This window comes from Culicoides brevitarsis, chromosome 1, assembly GCF_036172545.1.
Source record: "Culicoides brevitarsis isolate CSIRO-B50_1 chromosome 1, AGI_CSIRO_Cbre_v1, whole genome shotgun sequence".
NCBI classification, from domain to species: Eukaryota; Metazoa; Arthropoda; class Insecta; order Diptera; family Ceratopogonidae; genus Culicoides; species Culicoides brevitarsis.
In genome coordinates, this window is record NC_087085.1 from 8,929,804 (window position 1) to 8,957,538 (window position 27,735).

Genomic DNA, 27,735 nt, shown 5'->3' on the forward strand with positions numbered 1-27,735 from the left:
TAATTTAAAAATTAATAATAAAAATTTAATTAATTTAAATTAATTTAATTTTTATTTATTTTGATTTAAAATTAATTTAAAAAAATTAAAATAATTTTAAATTTAATTTTAATTTAATTAATTAATTAAATTAATTTTTTTAAATTATTTTCTAATTAATAAATTAATAATAATTGATAAATTAATAAAATTAATTAAACTTAATAATTAATTAATTTTTTTTAATTTAAAAAAAAATTTAAATTATTTAAATATTTTAATCTGAAAACTTAAGATAACTTTGATTAATTATCATTTTTTTCATATCTTATCAATTCAAATTGTAAAAAACGGAAGCAAAATGATTAAAAAAAATATTTTTAATCAAGAATCAGTGAGCATTATGAACGATAACAAACAATATCGGCAATTTTTTGTCGGATTTATAGGTAATTTTTTTAATGATTTGATTGAATTTTAATTTTTTTCTTTAAAATTTTTAGCGAATCTCTCAACAATGGCTGCTGGAACATGCATGGGATGGTCAGCGCCTGTCATACCGAAATTAAGTCATCCAGAAATGAAAGATACTCCCCTCAGTCACGTTCTGTCAGACAATGAGGCGTCATGGATTGGTTCATTAGTTTCACTTGGAGCCATTTTTGGTATGAAATTCGTGTTAAAAATATTTTTTATACATTTTTTAAACAAATTTTAGGTCCCTTGATTGCTGGTCCATCGGCGAATATCATCGGAAGAAAATTCACTCTCTTGGGATCTTCAAGTTTCTTCATAATTTCATCAATTTTGTTACTTACCACGAAAAGTGTCACTCAAATCTGCATCGCTCGCTTCTTGCAAGGCATGGGCGTTGGCTGTACGATGGTTGTTCAACCAATGTATCTCGGAGAAATTTCCACAAAAGAAGTTCGAGGCGCTTTAGGTTCGTTAATTCAACTATTTTTGGTCATCGGAGCAGTTTACGTTCACACAATTGGTCCTTATGTCAGTTATTATGCACTTCAATGGGCTTGTTTGGCGATTCCTGTGACTTTTTGCATTTTTTTCGTGTTTATGCCTGAAAGTCCTGCATTTTTCGTTCAAAAAGAGAAAAATTTAAAAGCAATTTCTTCGTTAAAATGTCTCCGAGGAAGAAATGAAGTTGAAGATGAAGTGTTGGAAATACAAAAATCAGTCGATGAAGGACGAAAAAGTTCATTTTTGGATATTTTTCGAAGCAAAGCGAACCAATGGGCCTTAACGATCGTCGTTGGATTGTTCGTGCTTCAACAATTATCGGGATCGACAGCTATTATGTATTACAGTACGTCAATTTTCATGAAAGCTGCTGGATCAGAAGGAAGTTTTTTTAGTCCTGCGATATCGACAATAATGTTGAGTTCCGTGTCACTCGTGTTTGCAGCGGTTAATCCAATTATCGTTGATCGCCTTGGAAGGAAAATTATTTTGTTGTTCTCGGCAGCTGGAATGGCATTTGCAATGGTGAGTATTAATTTTAATTTATTTTTGAAAAATTTTTAAAAATTTAAAAAAATATTTTTATAAAATTTTATTAAAGTTAAATTAAGAAAAATTATTAAAAAAATGATTTAAAAAATTAAAATTAATTTTTTTTAAATACATTTTATTAAATTAAAAAAAATTAATTACCAAATTTGTTAAATAATTTTAAATTAATTTTTTAAATCTTTTTTTTTTAAATTAATATTAAAATGTTAATTTAAAATAAATTTGAATTTAAAAAAAATAATAAAATTAAAATAATAAATAAAATTATTAAAAAAAATTTAAAATAATTAAAAATTATTTTATTTAAAAAATAAAAAAAAAAAATTAAAATAAATAAAATTAATTAATAAAAAAATTAAAATTATTTAATTAATTGAAATAATTTAATAAATTCAATTAAATTTATATATCATTTAATTTTTAAAATAATATTTTTTGTTTAATTTTTATTTTTTTTTCAGTTTTTCATTGGACTTTTCTTCCTTTTCGACGCCAAAGAAGCTTCTTTCCTTTCTTCAATCTCATGGCTGCCGATAGCTTCCTTGCTATTATTCGTCATCGTTTACAGCATTGGCTTCGGAACAGTTCCTTTTACGATTCATTCGGAAATTTTCGCTCCTGAGGTGAAATCACAGGCATCTACTATAATAGCAATGACAACCCAAATTACAGGATTTCTCGTGACAAAATATTTCATCGTGATAAGTAATGCTATTGGCGAACATTGGTCATTTTGGATATTTACAATTTTTTCAATAATTTCATGCATTTTTACGCAAATAATGGTATTTGAAACGAAAGGATTAACTCTGCAAGAAATTCAAGATAAGCTAAAAGGAAAATGAAATAAATTTTTTGAAATGTTTTCATTCAAGATTTGTTCCTTGAATCTCTTTGAAGTTTGTAAAATATGAATTTTATGATTTTTAAGAAGGTCTCTGTTAAAAAAAATACGAATTTCAAACTTAAAGTTCATTGCATACCTCATAGAAACAGAAAAATTCCATTTTCCATTGAAAATGAAACGTTTTCAGGTAGAACGAAATTCACGGGTACCCAGTTTTTAACTAAATTTTGTGAATTTTTGTAAATTTTCAAAGTAATTCCTTACCTTTGGTCATTCGTAAAACGTCAAGTGCCCAAAAAAAAACAAAAACAACTGACATTGAGGACGATACAGGATAAGTTGAATGGAATTTAATTTCCTATTGACATGAGTCTCTAACGTTTTTTATCCAATTTCTTTATCATCCAATCGTCATACGGGACACAAATAGCATCAAGTGGAAGGAATTCCGAACAAAAAAAAAAGTTTTCTAACAAGATAAATGAACGATGTCGAAATGATAAGAGAAAAACTTTTCCGTGCCATTGCCATATAAATATTTGCTCTACTGCCGGAGAATGTTTAAAACACAGAAAATAAAAAAAAACGAGCACGATATGTTATGATTGTTTGTTCTTATCAACACCAATTTCCAATTGAACATGATTCCGGAAAATGGAAAAACAAATCAAAGATATTTTGCTTCGTTAAATTTAATCTAAAATGACTGCTGCTAGTGTCTCTCGCTGCGTGATAAGCATGAATTTCAGGAATTTAATGTATTTTCACATAAACGCTCGCAGCAACAAAACAAAATTTTCTAATGATTCCATTTCCGGAACATGCGAAATTATCAAAAACATTTTATTTCGCACTTGAGCGACGGGCGCAAAACAAAATCTCATTTCGAGTGTCATCGATCCTTTTGGCATTTTTCCGTGGATTTTCTCCCCTCGGTGTGACAACACGCGCGTTAAATGCTCTTGACATATTGTCTTTATCACCTACTTCCACAGAAAAAGCAATTCAAATCCACATCATTCAGCCTAAAGCCTAAATTACTAATCAACAGCGACATGACATCCATTTTGTGTTGTGTTGTGTAACAAGCTTTTACAATTTTTCCGACCGCACACATAGTTTCAGCGACAATTTTTTTCCGCTCCTCGACTCCTCGTGTGTGAGACCATAAATTGGATTATGAGAAATAAATCTGCTGGGTTTTCATTGGCGCGGCATGTCTCGCTATTTTGTTGTTGTTTGCAGACGGATGAGCAGCAACAAAAATCCCGCGAGCGATTTCATTGCCAATGATGATGACGACAACCTAAATTATCTCGTGTGTCACCTCGCGCAAAACTCTCAATTTCAATTCGGAAAACATACGAAACAGATCAACCATAAATCCAGCCTTAATATTTATGGCACACGAAAAAAAAAAAAAAAATAAAATATTTCACTCAAATTTGAATCTCGTGCAGAATAAAAGGAAAATAAATAAGAGAAACGTATAAAAAAATGACATCAAGTATTTTATGGGATATTTTGGAACCTTCAGCAGCACGATGACGGCGGTGCAGGAGCGAAAACTGTGGCATCGGATTTTACAAATGTGACAAAAACAATACCATAAAGTTACTTTTCATGTGCTTTGCTTATGTCATTTCCTTCGCATTTTTACCACAAAACACATTTTTTGACATGAAAAAATGTAACCAGATGAAATAATAATAAAAAAAAATTGAAGGTCGACTAAGTTTCAAAAAAAGAGAGAAAAAATGTTGGGAAAATATTTTTATCGTATTTTGTCAACATTTTGTAGAATTTTTCGTTAAAATGTTTTTTTTTTTGTGGCAAACCACATAATCAAATTTTTTTAATCTTTCAAAACCTGAATTTTGGGAAAAAATTTTTTAATGTTCATTAAATATTTTATATTACATTTTTCGACTAAAAATTTTTTGAAAAAATTATTTAAATATTTTTAGGTACACATTTTATTTTATTTTGTAAAATTTTAATATAATTTTTATTTTTATTTTATTAATATAAATTTAATTATTTAAAAAAATTAAAATTTTATTCAACAATTATTTTAACAATCTATTGTTTATTTTATAAATAAAATAAATTTTTATTTACTTAAATTAATTAATTTTTTTTAAATAAATTTATTTTTATTATTGATTAATTTTTTTAAATTTATAAATAATTAATAAATTAAATTATTATGATTAATTTATTATAAATTGTTATTTTAAATATATTTTTTATTATTTATTAATATTAGTTTTTTAATTTTTTTTATTTATTTTTTAAATTTCTAATATAAAATAATGTATTTTAATATAAAAAAATATTAAAAAAAATTATTTTATTTTACAAAATCGATGTATTTTTTGATAATATTTTATTATTTAATTATTTTTTGAGTATTTATAATTATTTTTTTTGCAATTGACTTTTTAAAAAAATTTTATTTGGATTTTTCAAAGTTATAAAATAATTTTTATTAAATTTTATATATTGCAAATTTTTTGTTTTTCATTTTTTCGTTTATTATGAAAAATAGTTTATTATTTTAAAATTTAAAAATATTTAAAAACATAAGGAAATTGAGTCATTAAAAAAAATAAATTTATAATAAATAAAAATTATTTAATTTCACAAAAATATTTTTTTTTTAATTTTTTTGATAACTTTTTTTAAATTATTTTTTGAGTATATATAATTATTTTTTTTTTGCAATTTAAAAAAAACGGATTTTTGAAAGTCATAAAATATTTTTTATTAAATTTTATTGAAAAAAAATTGTTTGCTTTTTAAACTTAATAAATAAAAGTATTTTTTTAAAGAAAATGTTCGTCATTCGAGGTTAAATTTTATTAAAAAATATACTTTAACTTTTAAAGAAAATATTACAAAAAAATAAATCACTTTGAATAAAAAGAATAAAAATCATTTTGAGTTAAAATTTTGGATTTATTGAAGTAAAAACTCACAAGCATAACATATGATTAATTTTTGAATAATAAAACTTGAAATAAAAAATTATTTCTTCCACAATTTTAAACAAAACTTCAAACAACATGTTACGAAACATTTCACCTTTTTCAGTTCACTCACCTCACTTGCTTGTTAAATATCGTTCCATGCCGCTATTATAATGTATGACAAGTTAATATATGCTCTTATAAAATAATAATGAGATATACAACATTCAAAAACGAAAAAAAAAAATAAAAGCATTGAAACGATGTTGATGATGATGATGATGAAAGATCTAGTTCAATGTACAATACCATTTTCATTAATAATAAATGAGTTAAAATAAATCGAGAATCAGCAAAAATAATCTGTGATTTGGAGCCTTTAATAAAATCAAATAAATCTCGAAAATTCTTTTTCGAACAAAAATCATTGGAAATAAGGGATCATGTGTGTTGTTAATAAATAATTTATAAATGCGCCCACGAGCGAAACCCAAATTGAATAGATTAATTTTTTATTTCACGAAACTTATTTTTTAGAAAAATATTTTTTTTTTTCGTTTGCAATGCGAGAAAACAACTGTATGCAGCATGCTCAAAGGTATCAGGCCATTGAACTCGCACGCTGACACTGATTTTGCAATATTTTTTGTTGTATTTTGTTAGACAGACATTTACATTGTGTAAAAAAACAGGTAAACGAACATTGTGTTTGCCGCGCCGGAATTAATGCGATAATTTGAATGCATTGCGTCTGTGATGACACGAGCGCCAAAAATTTTTTTGGACAAAAAGTTGATGGATGTGATTTTAATGATGACACTACTTAATGGAAAATTACTGGCAGTAATTATGACGAAAAAAAAATAAAGCCAAAAATTAAACGGAGACGTGACTAACACACAAAATTAACGAAAAAAAACACCGTCAAACAGTTATGTAACTTTCTCTTTCAATACGTACCTGCCATACACGAATGCTTGTGTTTTTTAAATGGAGTAGCAATAACGAAATATAAAATAAAGTATAATGTAAAACTAAACAGTTTGTTGAACTCTTTTGGCATTGTACGTGTTTGTATGGCTTTTGTAGCTAACTTCCAATATTGCAACATCGCGTATCGTACGATGATGACGACAGCAGCGACGACTTGAAATCATATGATAGAAGGTTTTTTAAAGTTTTTTTTTAATGTGAACAAAAGACGTAACAGTATATTGACCTATAATAGTACTTCTCGATCTGTGCAGCTATTAATCATTTTTTGTCGCTTTTTTTTTCTTTTGAAAAATATAAGATTTTTTGGTGTCTTTTTTTGATGATTTTGAAGTAGTCACGTGGTTTGAAATTTTGAAATGTAAACTGGGGTAAAATTTTAAATTGATTTTTTTATAAATTGTGCATTGGGAATAAAATTTTAAATCTGAACTGAGGCTTAAATTGAGAAATTAAACAAGATAAAAATTTAAAAATTTGCATTCAAATTATGCACTTGGTCGAAAATACTCAATTTCGCTCTGGGCAAATATTTTTTTTAGCAATATGAAGCTAAAATAGTGGTCTTGAATGAAAATTTTCATAAAAAATATTACAATTGCGTCGATATCTTTGTTAAAAATTTTAAAATACACAAAGGGGTTAAATTTTAAAATGTCAACTGGGTAAACATTTTAAATTAATTTTTTTATAAATTGTGCATTGGGAATAAATTTTAATGTGAACAGAGGCTTTAATTAAGAAAGTATAAGATTAACAATTGAAAATTTAAAATATGCATTAGGCTTAATATTCAAATTTTTTGTCAAAAATTCAAAATATGGTGAAAATTCTCAATTTTGCTCTGGGCAAATATATTTTTTTATTCAGAAATATGAAGTTAAAAACGCTTTTTGAATGAAATTTCTAAAATAGGCTGAAAAATAAAAAAATGACGTGGTAAGAATTTTTAAAATAAACAATGGGATAAAATTTTAATATGTTAATTGGGTAAAAAATTTTAATATGCATTATGATTTTTTTTTCAATTGCACGTTGGGTTTTAATTTCAAAACTTGAATCGAGATCGAGATAAAATTTGAAAAAATTATGAGAATGAAAATTTAAATGTGCATTGGGCCTAAAAATTAAAAATATTATTATGAGAATAAAATGTGAGAAAAAATGAACTAAAATGAAAATTTAAAAATTTTAATTTATTAAAAATGTGCATTGGGTAAAAATCAAAAAAGTACATTAGAATTAAAAATTTTAAAATGTGCATTGGGCTATTTAATTTTATTTTTAAAAAATCGAAATGCGTAACTTTCATATTCTTTTAACGAAAACTTTCTAAATATATTTTTGTGTAAAGTGTTGATATTAATGCGAAAAATAGAAGCCCAAAAATTAGACACTTTCAAAAATTACACATGGTATAATTTTTTTTTTGAGGCGTGATGATTGTTATTTTTAGTTTCATAAACGAAATTTAAATTTCTTCCACTATTTAATGGCACACAAAAGTAATTTTTTTTTGCGTTCCATCATCATCATCATTTTCATGTCATCTTCAAAGCAAGTTCGGTGCCATAGAAAAAGGTACATTGACTTTTGTGAAGTAGTTAATATAATTGCTTCTATTGTAGGTATCTACTTTGTTTGTCTTGCCAGACAACCAGAAGGTTGACGAAAGCGAGCAAGGGAGGGAGGGAGGCGATGCCTTTGAAAGTTAATTCATATTTAATTTATCCACTTTAACAATTCAAATCCATTGCATAACCAACAACCCTTTCGACCATCATCATCATCGTTCTCCTCATCAGCAGCAACAGCATTGTCTGCGAAAGTTATTACATTTTATGAAGGAAACGGATTTATTTATGAGGGCGATTACCTGAATTGACGGACTGGACCGTTCTCACCGCGCCGCTTGTACGTGAATGCAAATGAATAATGAATTGATTCGGAAACGTTTCTATTCAAGCTAAAGCGAAATCAATAAAAAAAAAGAATGTCGTGAATTATTCAGGGAATTTGTGCCGGCGAGTGAGTGAAAAACGGTGTTTTTCGTAAAAAATTGAAGAAATTTTAAAGAAATTTATTTTTTCTGTGAAGAAGGTCCCCTTTTTTTCGCAGAGAGCTCTTATTATTGTACGCATACACTTTAACCTCCAGGCCAGGCACACACTTGAATGACTCTGAACAATAGTAATCATGATCTGACATCAATTTAGACGGCTTTGTGTGAGATGTTGTAGAGTAGGTACTTCTACAATTTTTTTTTTACTTTAAACATCGTTCTAAAAAGAAAAAAAAGTACAAAGAGAATCGCGCGAGAAGTAATGAAACGTAAAATGTGCACACACACTCACTTGAGAGCGGCAAAAAAAAAAGTGAATATTAACCAAAGCGATTCAAAAAACTGAATGATGAGATTTTGAGTTGCTTCTGACGATGACTTTACCTTTGAACGCCTCGAAATTGGGGTCTTTCACGCATTTTCCGCCACTTATCTCTTTTTGATCATACCTCAACTATAATAATTCTTCGAATTTATTTGCCTGAAAAATAAAAAAGAAACACAAACAAAATAAATTCATCTCAAAAAAAGGGGAAACAAAATAATAAGAAAGGAACAAAGTTGTTTCAATTGTTCGTCGCAGTAGTTGGCAGTGTCGTAGTCGTCGTCGTCATCAACCTGAAATAACAAAAGAGAGAAAAAAAAGATGTGCACATGATGAATAATATGTTGCCGTTTACACACGTAACAACTTCAATTGTTCGCAAAAAAAAAAACCTTTTTACCGAATACATTTTTTTTTTCATTTTGACAAAGTAATAAAATAATACGTGCTTGTCAATAAAATGCGTTTTTATTGATTGCGACACATTTTTTGTTGTTGTTGTTGTTTTCTTTGTGTTTGGTTTTGGCGTACCTTCATTTTTTTTTGTATTTTCATTGTTTGTCGCGAAAAAAAAACAGCATAACAATAACAACCCGGGACAACGTCGGGATTCATCGGGGTAATTGCATTGCTACATTTTTGTTATTTTTATTTTTTTTTTTACTTTTTGCTTTTGTTAAATGGATGATGAAAGGTCGATTGCTGCTGGTTGTGAAGTGAAGTTGAATGTTTAAAAAATAATATAAAAATTGAATTAGCATCAAATTGAAACCCTTGGTTGTGTAAATTTGTAAAGAGGAATTGAAGTCGTATTAAGTGTGTGGTTGGAAGTCGATGAATGGATGAGAAGTCGCAGGATGTGAGTTGTCGTTGTTTATTATTATAAAATAAAAAGTGAGTGATTCATTTTTTTTGATAAGGAAAGTTATTTAAATGGGAGTTTTAAGCAGTGTGAAGCTCAGTTACGAGGAGAAAAATTTAGTGAAATGAAGTTTTATGGAATTTTGTTTATTTTAAACGTAATTGGATCAATTTTTGCAAATATAAAGCTAAAATATGAAGATAATGAATGTTTAGGAGATAGAAAAACTGATACTTGTATTTTAGAATATAAATTTAGTCCAGTGAGTATTTTTTTAAACTTCGTTTAAAAATTATTTAGGATTATTTTTATTTTGTTTTAAATTTAGTTATTTAATTTAATTTATTTTTTTCTATTTTAATTTATTTTTTTTTTATTTATTTTATTTTATTCTTTTTTAATTTATTTCTTTTTTTATTTTATTATTTATTTTCTTTTTATTTATGGTAATTTTTTTTTGTTTTGAAATAATTTAATAATTTTTTTTTATAATCTTTTGTAGCCTTCTTGTACACTAAAAGACCCAAATCGAACTTTTTGTCTCATCCAAAACAAGGAAGAAATTGGAAAATGTCTTATATTATCTTCCTCAAATTACATTTTAAAAAGTGAGAATAAAACCCAATTTTCCATTGATTTAACAGAAGAATATGGACTTAAAAATTTTTCAAATGTGACTTTTTGTAAATTCGAAAGCATAAGATTTAAAAATTTTGATGTCAAAATATCAATTAGTTTGCTTTCTTTTAAAAATGTGAAAGAAATCCAGCTGAAATCAATAACGGGCGAAAGTTTAAAAAATTCAAAGGTAATTTTTCTAAAATTCTTATAAAAATGTTCATTAATTTTTTATAAAAATTTAAAAAAAAATTAATTAATTTTTTACAAAAAATTTAATTAATTTTTTTTAATTAATATTTAACTTTTTAAAATTTAATTTAATTTTCATTTTTTTTAATTTTTTTTTAATTAAAATTTTATTTTTTAACTTTTTAAAATTTAGTTTAATTTTATTTTTTTTATTAAAATTATTTTTTTTAATAATTTTTTTTTAGCTGCATTTCATTAATTCAAATATTTTGGGAACACTAAAAATTGAGACAAATCTCTCAGAATTAATTATTGAAAACACCGACTTCAAAGACATCATAGTTGCTGAAAACATAACAATCGAAAATACAAAAATCAGTGGAAATGACATCGATGCTTTAGAATTTGGTAAACTTTCAAATTATGGTAAATCTGAATGTGAAGACGAAAATTCCTCAAGTTGTAAAAATTTTTACTTCAATTTCTCAGCTGAAACGGGAGAAATTGAAATTCATTACGGAGTTCTTGGAGCAATTTTAGCTACTTTAATAACTGGTTTTGTTTTATTTGAAGTTTTTTATTTCAAAAACAAGTTCAAAAACGACTCAGAAGTGAAAATTAACCAAAATATGGAAGAAGAAGTACAAGAATATTACGAAAGTGTCGATTTGCAAGTGAACAATCGAGAAAATGATGACTCATGTAGTCGAGATTTGGATTATTATGAGCCAGAATATGCCGCCGTGACATCTTTGTAGACGATTGAAGAGGAAATGCTTCCTTTTCCTTCAGAAGTTGAGATAAAAAATCATTTTTTAGTAGATTTCTTCTTGTTAAGTTGCTTTTTTTGCACTATGAAACTTAAAATTTTAATAATTTTCGTATTAAAATTTTTAATACAAAATTTAGAAGCAGAAAATTCTTCAGAAGAACAAGATTTTTCAAATGAGGAACATGAATTATTTAAAAATGAACAAAATTTGCCAAAAAAATTAAGTGAAGAATCTTTAGCAAATTATTTTACCAATTCATCAAACTGCAGAAATTCAAGTTTAAAACAAATAATTTGCTCTAAAATTGTTTTTCATACAAACTTAGAAGTAACAATCGCAAATATCTCCAATTTATTCATCGTAAAATGTAATCAAAGCTCTTCCATGAGAAATTCAGATTCATGTCAATCGATTTCAGATCACAAAAGTTACTTCAGAACCCGTTATGGAAGCATTTTTGGTGGATTTTTCATGATTTTCGTCATTTTCGTTGCCTTTCATTACCTTATTTTCAATTTTTATCTGAAGAAACGAACTCCCAACCCAATTAAAAATGAAAATAACTCAACAGAAATCGACCAAAATTCAGTAAATTCTGAAATTGATGGAATGTACGCAAAAGTAAACAAACGAAAAGACGACTTGTATGCCGTTGTCGACAAAAATCGAGGAATTTACGAGAATGCAGCCGGAAATCGTGACTCACAAATTTATTCAAACACTTGAAAAAATAATTTTTAATCATTAACAAGATGGAATAATTTATCAAAATTAGGGAAATAAATTTTAAGATGGTCTCATAAGGTTTTTTTTCAAGATGAAATTTCTCAAATCCCAATGGTAACCCCTTGAAAAAATTGTAATTGAAAAACCTTTTTAATTTATATGGAAATTTTTAGGTGTTAAATTTTTTATCAAGTAAAAATTTTATTAACTTTGCTGGCAAATGAAATAAATCTAAATTTAATATTGCTCACCTGAAAGTAATTTTTGCAGTGAAAATTGTGGCTTTTTGTTAAAAAAAAAGAAGAAATTTTTAACTTTTGACATTCAATTGTGGACTAAACTGCATATTTTATATTGTGACACGTGGTTCATTTTTTTTTTCATGAAAAATGAAAAATAAAAAAAATAATAAATGATGAAATATGAGATTTTTGCGAAAAAAAAAGTAAGTAGAATATATATTAAAAAATTTACAAAGAGATAAAAAATTGAAGACGAAAAAGTTTTGTATGAAATTTTTTTCCTGTTCAATATAAAGAAGAAAAAAAGGGTTACGGCAGCGTGGCGGTGTGCACCGCTTATAAATTATTAATTTTTTATAAGAATTTTTTAATTACTCTTCTGTGTAATGAAAGTCTCTCCTTATGCCACACAAAAGACGAATGTAGGAAGAAGACCTTGGCGAAGATGAAAAAAGTTTCTCGCAGCAAAAAAAATACAAACGAGGAAAATTGTCTGTCACAATTACCATTTTAAAAGAGTTTTGAGACTGGTTAGCATGAAAATTTATGATGTTCCTTCTTCTTTTTTTTCGCTTTTCTCGGCATTTGAGTGAGGTACGCGCGGAAAAAAGGTTAAATATGTATAAATAATTTCCGTAATTAAAAGATGCGAAACAGACAGCAACAATCTTAAACGGAGGAAATGGCTTCAAGATGGTCAATTTTAAACCAAAAAGCGTCAGATGTGAACAATTTAAACGCCCCAAACACCAAATTTATGGTTTCTATCACACTTTTACGCACCCACAAGCAATATTTTATTTTATTTTAGAATATATGCAAAAAAAATCAAACAGATGGCCATCAACATTAGCTCATCCTTGCTTAAAAAAAGATAATAGTGTAATATATTATAATGTGTTCGCATTATTACGTCATACTAGAGGTCATAAAAATAATCCTTTTATTGCCATTCAAATGCCATTTCATCTTTTTTTTTGCAAAGCACTTCATCGTGAATAATATGCGAAATAGACTCTTTGTGGATGGGGTGTTTCATTCTAAAAGGTATAAAAATTATTTTAAAAGTGAGTAGAAGATTTTTTATATGAATAAATAGAAAGTTTTTTTTAAATAAATTATTTAAATTTAAAAAAAAATTAATTAAATTTTTGGAATACTTGCTTATTAAAAAAAATTCGAATTTTAAATTAATTTATTTTAATTAAAATTAATTTATTAAAGTTTTTAAAATTCTAAATTTAATTAAAATAAATTTTATTTTAATTTTAATTTATTAAATAAAAAAAATTCAAAAAACTTTCAATTGTAAGTTTGCTTTTTTTTTTCTTAATGATTTCCACAATTGAAAATTCGAAATTCATCCAAATCTATCAAAATTTTGAAAAATAATTTTTTATTTTACTTGAAACATGTTTTCGACAAAAAATTAATTATATTTTAAAATTTTTCACTAAAAACAAAATTTTTATAAAATCCATTCTAAATTCATAATTTGTTTAGAAAAAAAAAAATTATTTTCAATTATGAATTTTTGAATCAATTATTACCATTTAAACGTTTGAAAAAACGGTATGAAAATTTTACATATTAAGTACTTTTAATTCATAATTTTAAAATCCCGCCATTTTTTAAATTAATTAAAAAATTTAATTTTAATTTATTTTTTTATTTGCAAAAATGGTCGTTAATTAAAATAATTAAAAATTAAATTTTATTTTTATAGATTAAAAATTTATTAAAATTTTTTAAATTTTTTTTTTAAAAAAATAAATTTTTAATTAATTTAATTAATTTTTAATTTAATTTAATTTTAATTTTTTTAATAAAAAAATATTGTTTCCTTAAAAATGATAAAAAATAAAATTAAAAAAAATCAAATTAAATAAGAATAAATTTTAAAATAATTTTATTTTTTTTTCTCAAAAATACTTAATTAAAAATAGAAAAAAATATTAAACTTAAAAATATCACATTTAGTTACGTTAAGTCAAATAAGAAAAAAAAAATTACGAACAATTTTTTTTATTTTTTAAAGAAATTGATTTTTTTCGAAAAAAAAGTTTGAAAAGTCAAAATCTAATTGAAAAGTTTTTAAATTTAAGTCAAAATATTTTTCAAAATTAAGTTTAAGTCTCATATATATTTTTATTCTTTTAAAGATTAAGTCAGAATTATTTTCATTAATTTTTTTCATGTGTAAAATAATAATTTTTTGAAATCTTTAAAATTTTGAAATTTCTTAATACTTTTTTTTATTTTTCAGAATGAAACGAACCAACTTTCGACCACATTTCGATCGTCATCATTGTGATTGGCGATGATAGGGCGCACAAGAGAGAGGCACATTTTAAGCGGATTACGGATTATGTGTTACTTTGTTGTGAGTTGCGAATAACAACAACAACAAAAACATTACTTGCAAAAAAAAAGTAAATCAAATTTAGAATAATTTTTATTCAAATCATGAAACCGGAATCGCGCGAAATGGTGAAAGAGGCATTAAACAATTTCCAATAGAGTGCGTTTTTTGAGAGTTATCGAGCCATTCCAATTGATTCATCGTTATTTTGCCTGATTTTTTGCGTTCCAAGATTATTTTTCGGGAGCAACAAGAATTTATCGCTTTTGTATTTAACTTTATTGCATCGCCGCAAATTATTAGTAGCGCATTGATTTATTTTCTGACACTTTTATGGTACAATTATCACGAAAAAAAAATTTTTTTCTTTGTTCCCCTTGTAGCAAAAAATTTGCATTATTTCGTCGTTTCGAGTCATTTCATTACGTTTATCATCGAAATCTCTCTTTTGTTATCCTCCGAAGACATGAATTTGCCATCAACTGATTACTTTTTTTTTGTGTCAATTTTAAAAGGCAGAAGATGAAAAAAGTTTTTGGTCCATGTGCACGCAAGAAACGAGCAAATGCTTGATTAAATGTCTAAAAAGGCGTTTCTCTGGACCTTCAAACTTCTTACTTGACCTTTTCGTTTCCTTTGCGTTACATCATCGTCGTCGTCGAAGGATGGCAAAAAAAAGGAAGGACGAGAAAAATGAAAAATACAAGCAAGCATTCACATAAACTATAAAGAAGTCGATTAAATTTTCCCCATGAGAACAATATAATTACATTTTCCGAGTTTTTCCATCGACGCTGCGTGCACGAGAGAAATCTACAAAGAGAAGAAAACGACAAACACTTAAACGCCCACGTGTACACTCTTTGCCGGTTTTTGCCCTTTTATTGATGTCGAAGGCAAGAGACAGAAAAAAATTTCCTCTTTTTTTATTATTTGCTGCTGAACTTTATTGACTGCTTGCTTGCTGTCTCCCGAAAAATATAATGTTGGAAGATGCGGCAAAACCACATTTACACAAAAGACACGGAGAGAACGGAGAGACAGACAAAGTAATTTTAATTTTCCCTTATCACAAAACCTCATAAACTAAATATAGACGTGTCTTTTATAGACTTTGCAGAGAACAACATGAGCGATTTTCCTTTTTGAAATTACTTGGGTACACATTCGCAACGCCAACAACGGAGGAAAAGAGGTGCAAATTTATTGTACATGTGTTGGTATATTTAAATGGATTTTGTCTTTTTCAAGTTGCTACAAAACGCGTTTCTTTGAGGAAAATTGTGTTTATTTGGACAAACTTGCCTTGACCTACTTTGTGAATTAGTTTGAGGAAATTCGGAAAGTTTTGTGAAATAATTTAAAATGAATCAACAAACTCTTGAGAAGATCAAAGATTAACTGAGAGTGAATTAATTAAAATTATTTTTTAAAAACTTTTTTTTAATTAAAAAATAGATATTTATTAAAATAAAATATTTAAAAAAAAATATTTAAAATAAAAAATTCAAAAAATTTAAATACTAAATAATTAATGTAATTTAAATTTATTTAATTTTAATTAATTTATTTAGTTTTAATTAATTTTATTTATTTTTAAACTAATTTATTAAAACTAAAAGGTTTTTTCCGAATTAATTTAACTAATTAATAAAAAAAAATAATTTATAAAAAAAAATTAAATTTATTTTTTTTTTTTAATTTAATTTTTTTATTTTTTTTAAAAAATTTTCATAAAAATTATTTTTCTTTTATAACTTGAAATTTTTCTAAACTAAAAAATTTTTTTTTTTTTTTTTATTAAATAAAGTCAAAAGTCAAATATATTTAACTTATAGCTTTTTTAATTAAATTTGATACATATAAACAAAATTAAATATGAAAAAAATATTTTATTAAATAATTAATTTTATTTAATTTTTAAAGCTTAAAAAATATTTAAAAAAATTAATAAAATAAATAAATTATTGAAATAAATAATATTTTAAATTAATTATTTTATAAAAAATTTATTAAAAAAAAAATAATTTTATTTTAATTAATTTGAATGAAAGTTTTTAAATTTATTATTTTTATTTGATATTTCAAAGCCATAAATAAATAAATTAAAAAAATAATAAATTAATTAAAAAAATATTTAAAAAATTTTATTTTCATTTAAAATTATTTAAGTTTAGTTAATTAAATTACTGATAAAATTATTAACTTTTTATTTTAAATTATTTTATTATAAAAAATTATTATGACATAAATCCCACAAATTTTATTTAGCTGTTTAAATTAAAGCAAATAAAAATAATAAGATTAAATTTAGAAAAAAATGCGCTTAACAAAATTCCTCTCCCAATAATCCGTTGTCACACTTTTGTCCTCATATACAATTTCTTTTTATAAACTTTCATTGTTCCGTATTTTTCTCTTCTTTATTTTTTACCGACACATCCTACAATCCTTTTTGCCTTTCCTTTTTTGTTGTTGTGATGTAACACCGCATTAAGCGGATAAAAAAATGGCAAAAAGTTATTATTCCACTCCAACTCCCATCCTGCTTTTGTCCTGTTTTCGTCGTCGTCATCGTCCTTGAGTAAGTAGAAGGTAACGAATATTTCATCCCTTTTTATTTTTTTTTTGCAAACCACCAAAATAAATTTAAACAGAAAAATTAAAATTATTTCCCTGAATTTTTATTTATTTAATTTTTTTTCAGCAAACATCTACCGAGAGAAAATTTGCAGGAAAATTTAATAGTCGCACGTGCTCTCACAAATTTCATTACTCTAGGAATGTAAATTATCGTTTGTAATTAATTAAACATTTTCTGTTTTAATTTTTATTATTTTATTGTGTTTATGTAAAAAGTTAAAATTTTCCTGCTGAACCTGTTGTGCCGTACGTCGAGTCGTTGCTGAAACATCAAACGACGAAAATAATTCCTTTCCGCTACACGCTAATCTATTTTAAAAGGGAAAGAGTTTATAACACCTTATGATGATAATTTGTTTCTTGACGATGATGGAATGACAAAATGAGTAATGCAATCATACTCGGTACTATTTTACTTTGCATCATTAAAATGTGCCGAAAATTCCGCGTGCGCCAACTTTTTGTTCGAGGGGAGCCGCACGAGGAGGAGTGAGTGTGTTTACTTGATAAACTTCCCATTTTCAGACAAATAAATTAAAACTGTTTATTCTAGGAATGAGATTTTTCGGCGCAAACCAGGAAATTATTTATTTTAATATTTTTTCGCTGTAATTTCTTTAACCGCATAAAAAAAAATCACGTTGTACGGAGCGGCAAAAAGGATTTAAAACCGTTATCACGATGACACGATTCCCTTTTTATTATTTTTTTTTCTTCCTTGTGTGTTGCTGTGTGGTTGAATTTTTGCTGGTTTACCTCCACACCGTCGTCAGCTCGCAATTTATGTGATGCAAAGAAATAAATTAACAGTAAAGAACGACGAAGGATACGGTTTTTCTGTGTAATTTATTTCGTTTTGTGTGCGGCAACGTAAATTTTAAATAAAGATATTTAATGACTCCCCATAGAAATTTTGATGACATTTTTGCATGAGCTTACATAATTTGATGTCATCATGATGTTGGAAATGCATGCATAAAAGTGCATTATTTTATCATAAAATGGAGTGAAAGGATGACATGTTGCAAGGTTGACCAATAAATATTGTTAAAATTTTTTTTAATAATTTTTTATTTTAAAAAATAATTTATAATTTTATTCTTAAAATTTAAAATTAATAAATTTTTTACAAATTAAATTTTAATTATTTAATGAAGATTTAATAATTTTTAATATAAAATTTTAAAATATTCATTGAAGAATATTAAGGTTCTAAAAATATTTTTTTAAAACCATTTTTAATTAATTTATTGATTTAATTAATTACTTATAATTATTATTATTTAAAATTTTATTTTAAAAATTAAAAAAAAAAATTAGAATTATTTATTTTTTTTTATATTTTAAATTTAAATATTTTAACTATTATAAAAATATTGTCTGTTCAAATGTTTCATTTTAGTTTAAAATTTTATTAAATTAATTAATACTTTTTTTAATATAAAGGCTATGATATTTTATATTTTTTTTATTATTAAAAAAAAATTTTTATTTTTAATTTATTATTAATTATTTTTCAATTATTATTTTATTTTAAAAATTATAAAAAAAAATTTAATAGGTTCATTTTTATTTTTTATTAATTTTTTAAAAACTTAAAATTTAATTTTAAAAAAATCCGATGTTTATTAAATATTTTTTTTTTTTATTAAAATTAAATTATATATTTTTTTTATTTATATAATTTTAATTTTTTAATTTTTTAAAAATATTAAAAAATATATATTTTAATTTTTTTTATTAAATATCAAAAATGTTCATCCTAATATTTTCAGTTTTTTTTCCTGCCACAGAAGTAATATTTGCTGGACACTGGTCATTCATTTCCATACAATAGAAAACTCTTTATCATTTATTATTATTTTATGATGTTGTGTGCATGTTTTTGAATAATTGCAATTTACGTATAGACATACAGAGAGAACATTTTTGACTTAACCACCTCCTCTATTGATGATAGATGCACTTTTGTTTATTTATACTGATAAAATGATGAACGGAACATTGTGACGAACGTCGATGATGCTTCTCTGGGGCAATTTTATTCAAATATACACAGAGCGAAGGACAAAAATTTATGAATAATTGATATTGATGAAATGACACAGACACACATGTATTTTACATCATTGGACATGTTTTAATGGGCATAATGATGATGGACAAACAGTTGACATATAATATGGCTTTGTTCTTTGCGCTGCACATTCATAATTATAATGACATGTCCTGTCCAGTTTATTGCTGCTGGCATGCCTATTATTTTACCTACGACTGCCATTTATGCCAATTGTGAACTTTAAAATTCATGAATAGGTTTTCTTATTAAAAATTTAAATTTTTTAGGTAAAAAAAGAAAAAATCCTAATATCCTCAAATATTGTTAATTTGAAAGGATGACTTGTTTTCAAGGATGATTAATAAATTTTATAAAAAAAAAATATTTTTTATAATTTATAATGACAAAAATCTTTAATTTTTTTTAAACAAAAATGTATTTTATTCTAAAATATTTATTAAAAAAAAAAAAATAATAATAAAATTTATTTAAAATATTTTATTAAAAATTATTTAATAATTTTTATGATAAAAAATTGAATTATTCAATAAAATTAATTAATTTATCAGTCAAATAAAAATAAAAATAATATTAATATTAATTAATTAATTAAATTTTAAATAATAATTAGAAAAAATATTTTTTTAAATTTAATTTTCAACGAATTAAATAATAAAAAATATTTTTATACTCAAATATTGAAATATTTTTTTTAATTTTTATTTTTTTTACGTAATTAATTTAATAATTTAAAAAAAAAATAAAAATAAATTAAAAATAATAATTTAAAAATATGAAATTTTACTTAAAATAAAAATTAATTAATTAATATATAATATGTAATATTTCATTAATTTAAATTTTAAACTAAATAAAAAATGTTCAGAAATTTTTACTTAAAAAAAACTTGTGAACTTTAAATATCATAAGAATAGTTTTTCTTATTAAAAATTTAAATTTTTCAGGTATAAAAAAAGGAAAAATCCTAATTTCCCAAAATATTTTTAATTTCTCATGTGAAAGAATTTTACTTCAATTAAGTTTTAATTTATCAAAACTTTTTTTTTACATGATTTTTCGTATATTTAAAGGTACTGACATTTTTTATCATCATCACAAAAAGAGGAAAAAAAAGTTTTGTCCTCTATTTATTTATAAAAAGGAAAGATCTTTTTTCCTCACTAACTTTTACATTCAAATTCACACATGAGCGCACAAGCATTTTTCACAAGAATTTTTGTACTTTATTATTATTTTGTGCCTTTCTTTTTTTTTCTGTGCTGCCAAAAGTATTTTCCATGTGGGCAGTAGGTAGACGGAGACACACGTCAAAGTTATGTGATAAAGATTTTTCTTTCCTCCTTTTTTTCGTTTCTTTATTATATTTTATTATATTTCGGTATGGCAGAACCATTTATATCATTTCCATTTTCATATTTTTCTGTGCAGAACTTTTGTGAATGATGATTTCCGATTCTTTTTTCTTCCTGAATTCTTTTCCTCGTTTCACTTTTCCCGTGCCATGATATATTTAGAAAACAAATATATCAATAGAAATTATATCAATATGTTCTTTTGTCTTATGATGCGAGCGTTTCTGTGTGTGTGCCAAGATGAAATCAGGAAAATGTGATAGATTCATGCATGAAGAAATCCAGTAATCGATAAGAAAGATGGAAATTTGATTTTTTTTTTCTCTCGTGCTTTGTTTCTTGGATTGATATGCGATGTGACACGAGCGAACGAATGTTTATCGGAAATTTATAGGAGAACTTTTCCATTCATTTCATGGCAATTCGAGGAAAAATCGGTCTTGGATGGATGAATAAAAATAATGAAATAGAAAAAAAAAATATGGAAACACGGGATTACATCATCTAATATTAATGATCGTGAACGACGACGACGACGACGAGCGATGACGAGAACAAAGGGATCAAATCTCACATTTCATTTTGACTCATCATCATCATCATAATATTCTTTTCAAATTTCATTAATTTCCTTGCATGTCCAATTTATGTCAGTCCTGTTTTTTCCCTGTCTCTGCTTTTTTTTGTAGGTAAATGGCAACAACTTTAACAATGGACGAGGAGAAAATATGAAGAGAGAATGACCAACAAAACTTATAGAATATTCATTAGAGGATAAACGGAATTTTCATTGTTACATTGGGTGGTGTGACACTTGAATGAGGACGGCACAAAAAAAATAAAAGAGGAAAATGGGAATACAAAAGGATGAAATAAATGAACTTTTTGTTTAGATTGACTATGCTGATTAGCTTTCTTCTTTTGTACCTTTGGGAAAGTGATGATTTTTCTCAAAATACGAAAAAAATATAAAGATGACCATATAAAAAAAGATTTACTGAGATTTTATTGACTGAAAATTAGAATTTTTTTGACTTTTACTTATAAAAATATATTTTGAGAGATATTTTTCTTTAATTTGAATTAAAATAAAATAAAAAATATTTTTTAAAATAATTTTATTAAAATAAATTTAAGTTATATAAGTTTTATGAGGAGCAAAACCCGTTTTTTTTCTCACATCAATTTTCAACCAACTTTTGATGCGTTTCAAAGCTAAAAGTTAATAAATATTCATTCTAAAGTTGATTTTCTTTGATATCTGATCGATTTTTGATCAAATAAAAAAAAGTACGATTTTATCATATGAGGAGCAAAAATCGTACTTTTTTTCTCAAGTCACTTTTCAACCAACTTTTGATGGGTTTCAAAGCTAAAATTTAATAAATATTCATTCTAAAGTTGATTTTCATTGATATCTGATCGATTTTTGATCAAATAAAAAAAAGTACGATTTGATCGATTTTTATCATATGAGGAGCAAAAATCGTACTTTTTTTCTCAAGTCAATTTTCAACCAACTTTTGATGGGTTTCAAAGCTAAAATTTAATAAATATTCATTCTAAAGTTGATTTTCATTGATATCTGATCGATTTTTGATCAAATAAAAAAAAGTACGATTTTATCATATGAGGAGCAAAAATCGTACTTTTTTTCTCAAGTCAATTTTCAACCAACTTTTGATGGGTTTCAAAGCTAAAATTTAATAAATATTCATTCTAAAGTTGATTTTCATTGATATCTGATCGATTTTTGATCAAATAAAAAAAAGTACGATTTTATCATATGAGGAGCAAAAATCGTACTTTTTTTCTCAAGTCAATTTTCAACCAACTTCGATTTTTGATCAAATAAAAAAAAGTACGATTTTATCATATGAGGAGCAGAAATCGTACTTTTTTTCTCAAGTCAATTTTCAACCAACTTTTGATGGGTTTCAAAGCTAAAATTTAATAAATATTCATTCTAAAGTTGATTTTCATTGATATCTGATCGATTTTTGAAAAATTAAAAAATAGTACGATTTTATCATATGAGGAGCAGAAATCGTACTTTTTTTCTCAAGTCAATTTTCAACCAACTTTTGATGGGTTTCAAAGCTAAAATTTAATAAAAGTACGATTTACGATTTTATCATATGAGGAGCAAAAATCGTACTTTTTTTCTCAAGTCACTTTTCAACCAATTTTTGATGGGTTTCAAAGCTAAAATTTAATAAATATTCATTCTAAAGTTGATTTTCATTGATATCTGATCGATTTTTGATAAAATAAAAAAAAAGTACGATTTTATCATATGAGGAGCAAAAATCGTACTTTTTTTCTCAAGTCACTTTTCAACCAATTTTTGATGGGTTTCAAAGCTAAAATTTAATAAATATTCATTCTAAAGTTGATTTTCATTGATATCTGATCGATTTTTGATCAAATAAAAAAAAGTACGATTTTATCATATGAGGAGCAAAAATCGTACTTTTTTTCTCAAGTCACTTTTCAACCAATTTTTGATGGGTTTCAAAGCTAAAATTTAATAAATATTCATTCTAAAGTTGATTTTCATTGATATCGTTTTCATTGATCGATTTTTGATCAAATAAAAAAAAGTACGATTTTATCATATGAGGAGCAAAAATCGTACTTTTTTTCTCAAGTCACTTTTCAACCAATTTTTGATGGTTGAAACCCATAAAATAGCTAAAATTTAATAAATATTCATTCTAAAGTTGCTGATAATCGATTTTTGATCAAATAAAAAAAATACGAAAAAGCAAAAAATTTTTTATTGATGGGTTTCAAAGCATTCTAAAGTTGATTTTCATTGATATCTGATCGATTTTTGATCAAATAAAAAAAAGTACGATTTTTTCATATGAGGAGCAAAAATCGTACTTTTTTTCTCAAGTCAATTTTCAACCAATTTTTGATGGGTTTCAAAGCTAAAATTTAATAAATATTCATTCTAAAGTTGATCCATTTTTGATGGATTTCAAAGCTAAAATGGGTTTGAATTTAATAAATAATTATCATTTTAAAGTCACTTTTCAACCAATTTTTGATTTCAAAGCCATGGATATTTGTTCGATTTTTGATAAAATAAAAAAAAAACGATTTTTTCATATGAGGAGCAAAAATCGTACTTTTTTTCTCAAGTCAATTTTCAACCAATTTTTGATGGGTTTCAAAGCTAAAATTTAATAAATATTCATTCTAAAGTTGATTTTCATTGATATCTGATCGATTTTTTAAAATAAAAAAAAAACGATCAAATAAAAAAAAGTACGATTTTATCATATGAGGAGCAAAAATCGTACTTTTTTTCTCAAGTCACTTTTCAACCAATTTTTGATGGGTTTCAAAGCTAAAATTTAATAAATATTCATTCTAAAGTTGATTTTCATTGATATCTGATCGATTTTTGATCAAATAAAAAATAGTACGATTTTTTCATATGAGGAGCAAAAATCGTACTTTTTTTCTCAAGTCACTTTTCAACCAATTTTTGATGGGTTTCAAAGCTAAAATTTAATAAATATTCATTCTAAAGTTGATTTCCATGGATATCTGTTCGATTTTTGATAAAATAAAAAAAAACGATTTTTTCATATGAGGAGCAAAAATCGTACTTTTTTTCTCAAGTCAATTTTCAACCAACTTTTGATGGGTTTCAAAGCTAAAAGTTAATAAATATTCATTCTAAAGTTGATTTTTATTGATATTTGATCGATTTTTGATGGATTTCAAAGCTAAAATTGAACAATTATGCATTTTAAAGATGATTTCCATGGATATCTGTTCGATTTTTGATAAAATAAAAAAAACGATTTTTTCATATGAGGAGCAAAAATCGTACTTTTTTTCTCAAGTCACTTTTTAACCAATTTTTGATGGGTTTCAAAGCTAAAATTTAATAAATATTCATTCTAAAGTTGATTTTCATTGATATCTGATCGATTTTTGATAAAATAAAAAAAAAAAAATTAAAATTAATTTAATTGTATTGAAAGAAAAATTATTTAATTTAAATTTAATAAACATAAATTTTAATTTAATTGAAAAAATTCATAAATTTATTTTATTTTTATTTAAAAAAAAATTTTCTCATATTTAATATTTATTCTGCAAAACCTTAAAGTTATTTAAAAATTGACAATTTATTGACCTTCCACGAAAAAAAATTTCTTTTCATGAAAATGTCTGTCAATCAATATTGATAAAAACAAAGACGAAAAAAAAATTACTCTTAAAATATATTTTTGTTTGACACAGCATTAAACCAGATTTCAGTAAAACGACTGAAGTACCAAGTAAAACAATCATTATTCATATTTACGCTTAAGCATCGTCCTGAGATTGCTTCCTTTGCTTATTCTTTATTTATGTTTATTTTTTTTTGTTTTGTTGTCGTTGAACAACTACACTGAGCCATACAAAATTCAGCGCATGGAAGCCCTTTTACGACATTTTTATTATTTTTTCTTGATAATATTGTTGCAGAGAAAAATTCCGAGAACCGAGGAAAATAACAATTTCAAGTTTTTTTGCTTTGGTTTTCAAGTGCTGTAGTTTGGTCTTCTTCACGCGCAGCAATTTCGAAAAAAAGACGAAAGAAAAATATTTAGAAGCTCTTTGAATGAAAATGAAATTGAATTCGTGTTCGAAGCAAAAATATACAAGCAGACAAGAAGAACAAAAAAAAATGCACGAAATAACAGAAATATTTCATTTATATGGTTTTATTATTCTTTATTTTTGTTGTTTATTATTTTTATTATTACAATTTTTTTGTTTGTGTGTGTTTGTCGCGTCTCATGTATATTCCGAAAGATATTAAAAAATATTTTTTTATGAAGAGTTCATGTTCGAATGCGAGTGGAAAATAAAGGGAATTCACATTTTTATTATTTCTCTCTGTCGCACACAACAATAAATTCCTCAACATTTTTCTGTCGTCGTATATTTATTAGTGTCGTGTCCTTTTTTTTCGCTGCAAAATGACGGTTGTAAAATTTACGATGACAGTGACTCCTCAAGCTCGCAGGAACGTTCACATCTGATGAATTCGTTGCATTTCAAATTTTATTGCAAAAATGTTAATGTTATACAAATAAAATTATACTTTTATGGCTGTTTCTCTCCCTTGTGAGAGTTGCGTCCTTTTTTACTTTTGCCAGATAAAATATTGAATTTACTCCGATTTCGATGGAAGGAAAACAATGAAAAGCCCCGGAACAATAACGATCATCATCAAAAATGCACACACACGGGCAGACAAGTAATAAAATTGATCCTATTTTTATTATCGATTCTCTTTTCAAAAAGTGCATTTAAAGTGAAAAGAAACATCTTGTTCCTTGGAAAGTGCGGGAAATTTAAAAAAATCTAAAATAATGAAAATTCTTTTAATTTTTTAAATTATTTTTTAAATATTTTTTTTAAACTTAAATTTATTTTTTTATTATTTTTATTTAATTTAAATTATTTTTTAATTTGAATTAAAAATTTCCAAAAATGGATTTTTTTGTAAAAAAAATGAAAAAAAAAATAAATTTTTTGATCTTTGTTTTATGATTTTTAAAATTAAATTAAAATAAATTATTTATTAAATTTTTTTTAATTAATTCTCATATTAACAGAAAATGCGGGATATGTAAAATAAAAAACAAAATAAAGAAAAAAATAAATAAAAAACTTTTAATTAATTTAAATTTAAAAAAAAAATAAAATAATTTTTAAATAAAAAAAAATAAAATAATATTTTTTCATTTATTTTTAATTTTTAAAAGTTCTTTTTAAAAATAAAATAGTTTTCATTTTAAATAAAAAATAAAATATTCAGAATATTGAAATTCAAAACATTCTTTATATTTTTTTTATTTTTTAAAAATTTGTATGTATTCTTTATATATTTTTTTTATTTAAAAATTTTAATTATAATTTTTTCATGAATTTTTTTTCGCATTTCCCGCACTTTCTTGAGAAAAAAAATACAAAACACAAAAAAAAATCTCGTAAAAACGAAATAAAAATAACTAATAAAATTTGTAAAAATATTTATTCGCATGTCAAAATCTTGTTGCAAAAATTGCCAACAAACTAATAAATTTGCACACATTTTTAGTGCCTTTTTGGTGCAATAAAAATTGGTTTGCCATTTCACGACGCGCAACCCCAGAACGACTTTTCAATTCATTCATTTGTTGAATTGGATTAAAGTCGTAAATTTGAGATTTTATGATCAATTTCTGGGTATTTATTACCTTCTTCGTCTCCTCCTCAGGTCACATTGTTCGTCGATTTCAAAAGATTTTTAAAAATTTTGTTTTATTTTTTTTGGGAATCATGATCGATATGGGAAATTGGCATTCACCTTGAGTGACTCGAGTTGACAGTAAAACTTTTTTTTGCACTTCTACGAATTTCCTACTGTTTTATTCGAGTTTTTTCGAATATGACAAAAAAAATATATATATAAACCCAAACAGTCCCTCGTCAATCAAATTCACATTTCCTCCTTTTTTCATTTATTTTTTTTTTATTTTTATTTTTTATCAATATTTGATTTTGTCTTTTGATAAATTCACCATAAATTATTAAACGTCTAAATAGTCTGCCTCATCAAATAACTCTCGTAATGATAAAAAAAATCGTTCTTCTGTGATAAGAACTTGGAATGACATGCATCTTTTTCGTGCTTGATTCACTTTTTGATAATAATTGTTGAAATTTATTTAAAAAAAAAAATCAAAAGAAAAAAATCACAATCAAAGATCTTTTTCAAGCGAAGAAAATGAAAGAAAAAAAAAATGAAACTGATGATGATTGGCTTTTTTTTTTAAGAAAATATATAAAAAAAAAATTGTCCCTTTTTTGTTTGAAATATTTTTCGTGATTCGCATTGTTCGTGCCTTCCGTGTCAAAATCCACGCATTTTTCATTTCCCGGACAGTTTTTGATCAGTAAACAACGCAAAAATAAAAAAAAAATCAAAAGGAAAAATCAAGTGTAAGATTGCAAGGGTGAGTTTTGATACTTTTTTCCGTCAAAATAAACATCATTAATAAATATTTTTAATGTGCCTTTTTATTTGTGACCAAAGAAGAAAAAAATAATAACGGAAAAAAGTATCAAAAAAATTTCTTTGAAGTTTTTTTTTTGAGTGTGATATTTTTTTTTATTA

General features: G+C 24.7%; 1 protein-coding gene across 1 annotated transcript; it reads left to right on the forward strand.

The window, feature by feature from the left end:
- The first annotated feature begins 382 nt into the window (after window positions 1–382).
- LOC134837201 (solute carrier family 2, facilitated glucose transporter member 8-like) lies at window positions 383–11,138 on the forward strand. Its single transcript, XM_063852566.1, has 5 exons — window positions 383–428; window positions 483–644; window positions 698–1,497; window positions 1,971–2,294; window positions 10,626–11,138. Exons 1-5 carry the CDS (start codon window positions 383–385, stop codon window positions 11,136–11,138), a joined length of 1,845 nt encoding a protein of 614 aa, XP_063708636.1.
- The last annotated feature ends 16,597 nt before the right edge of the window (window positions 11,139–27,735 follow it).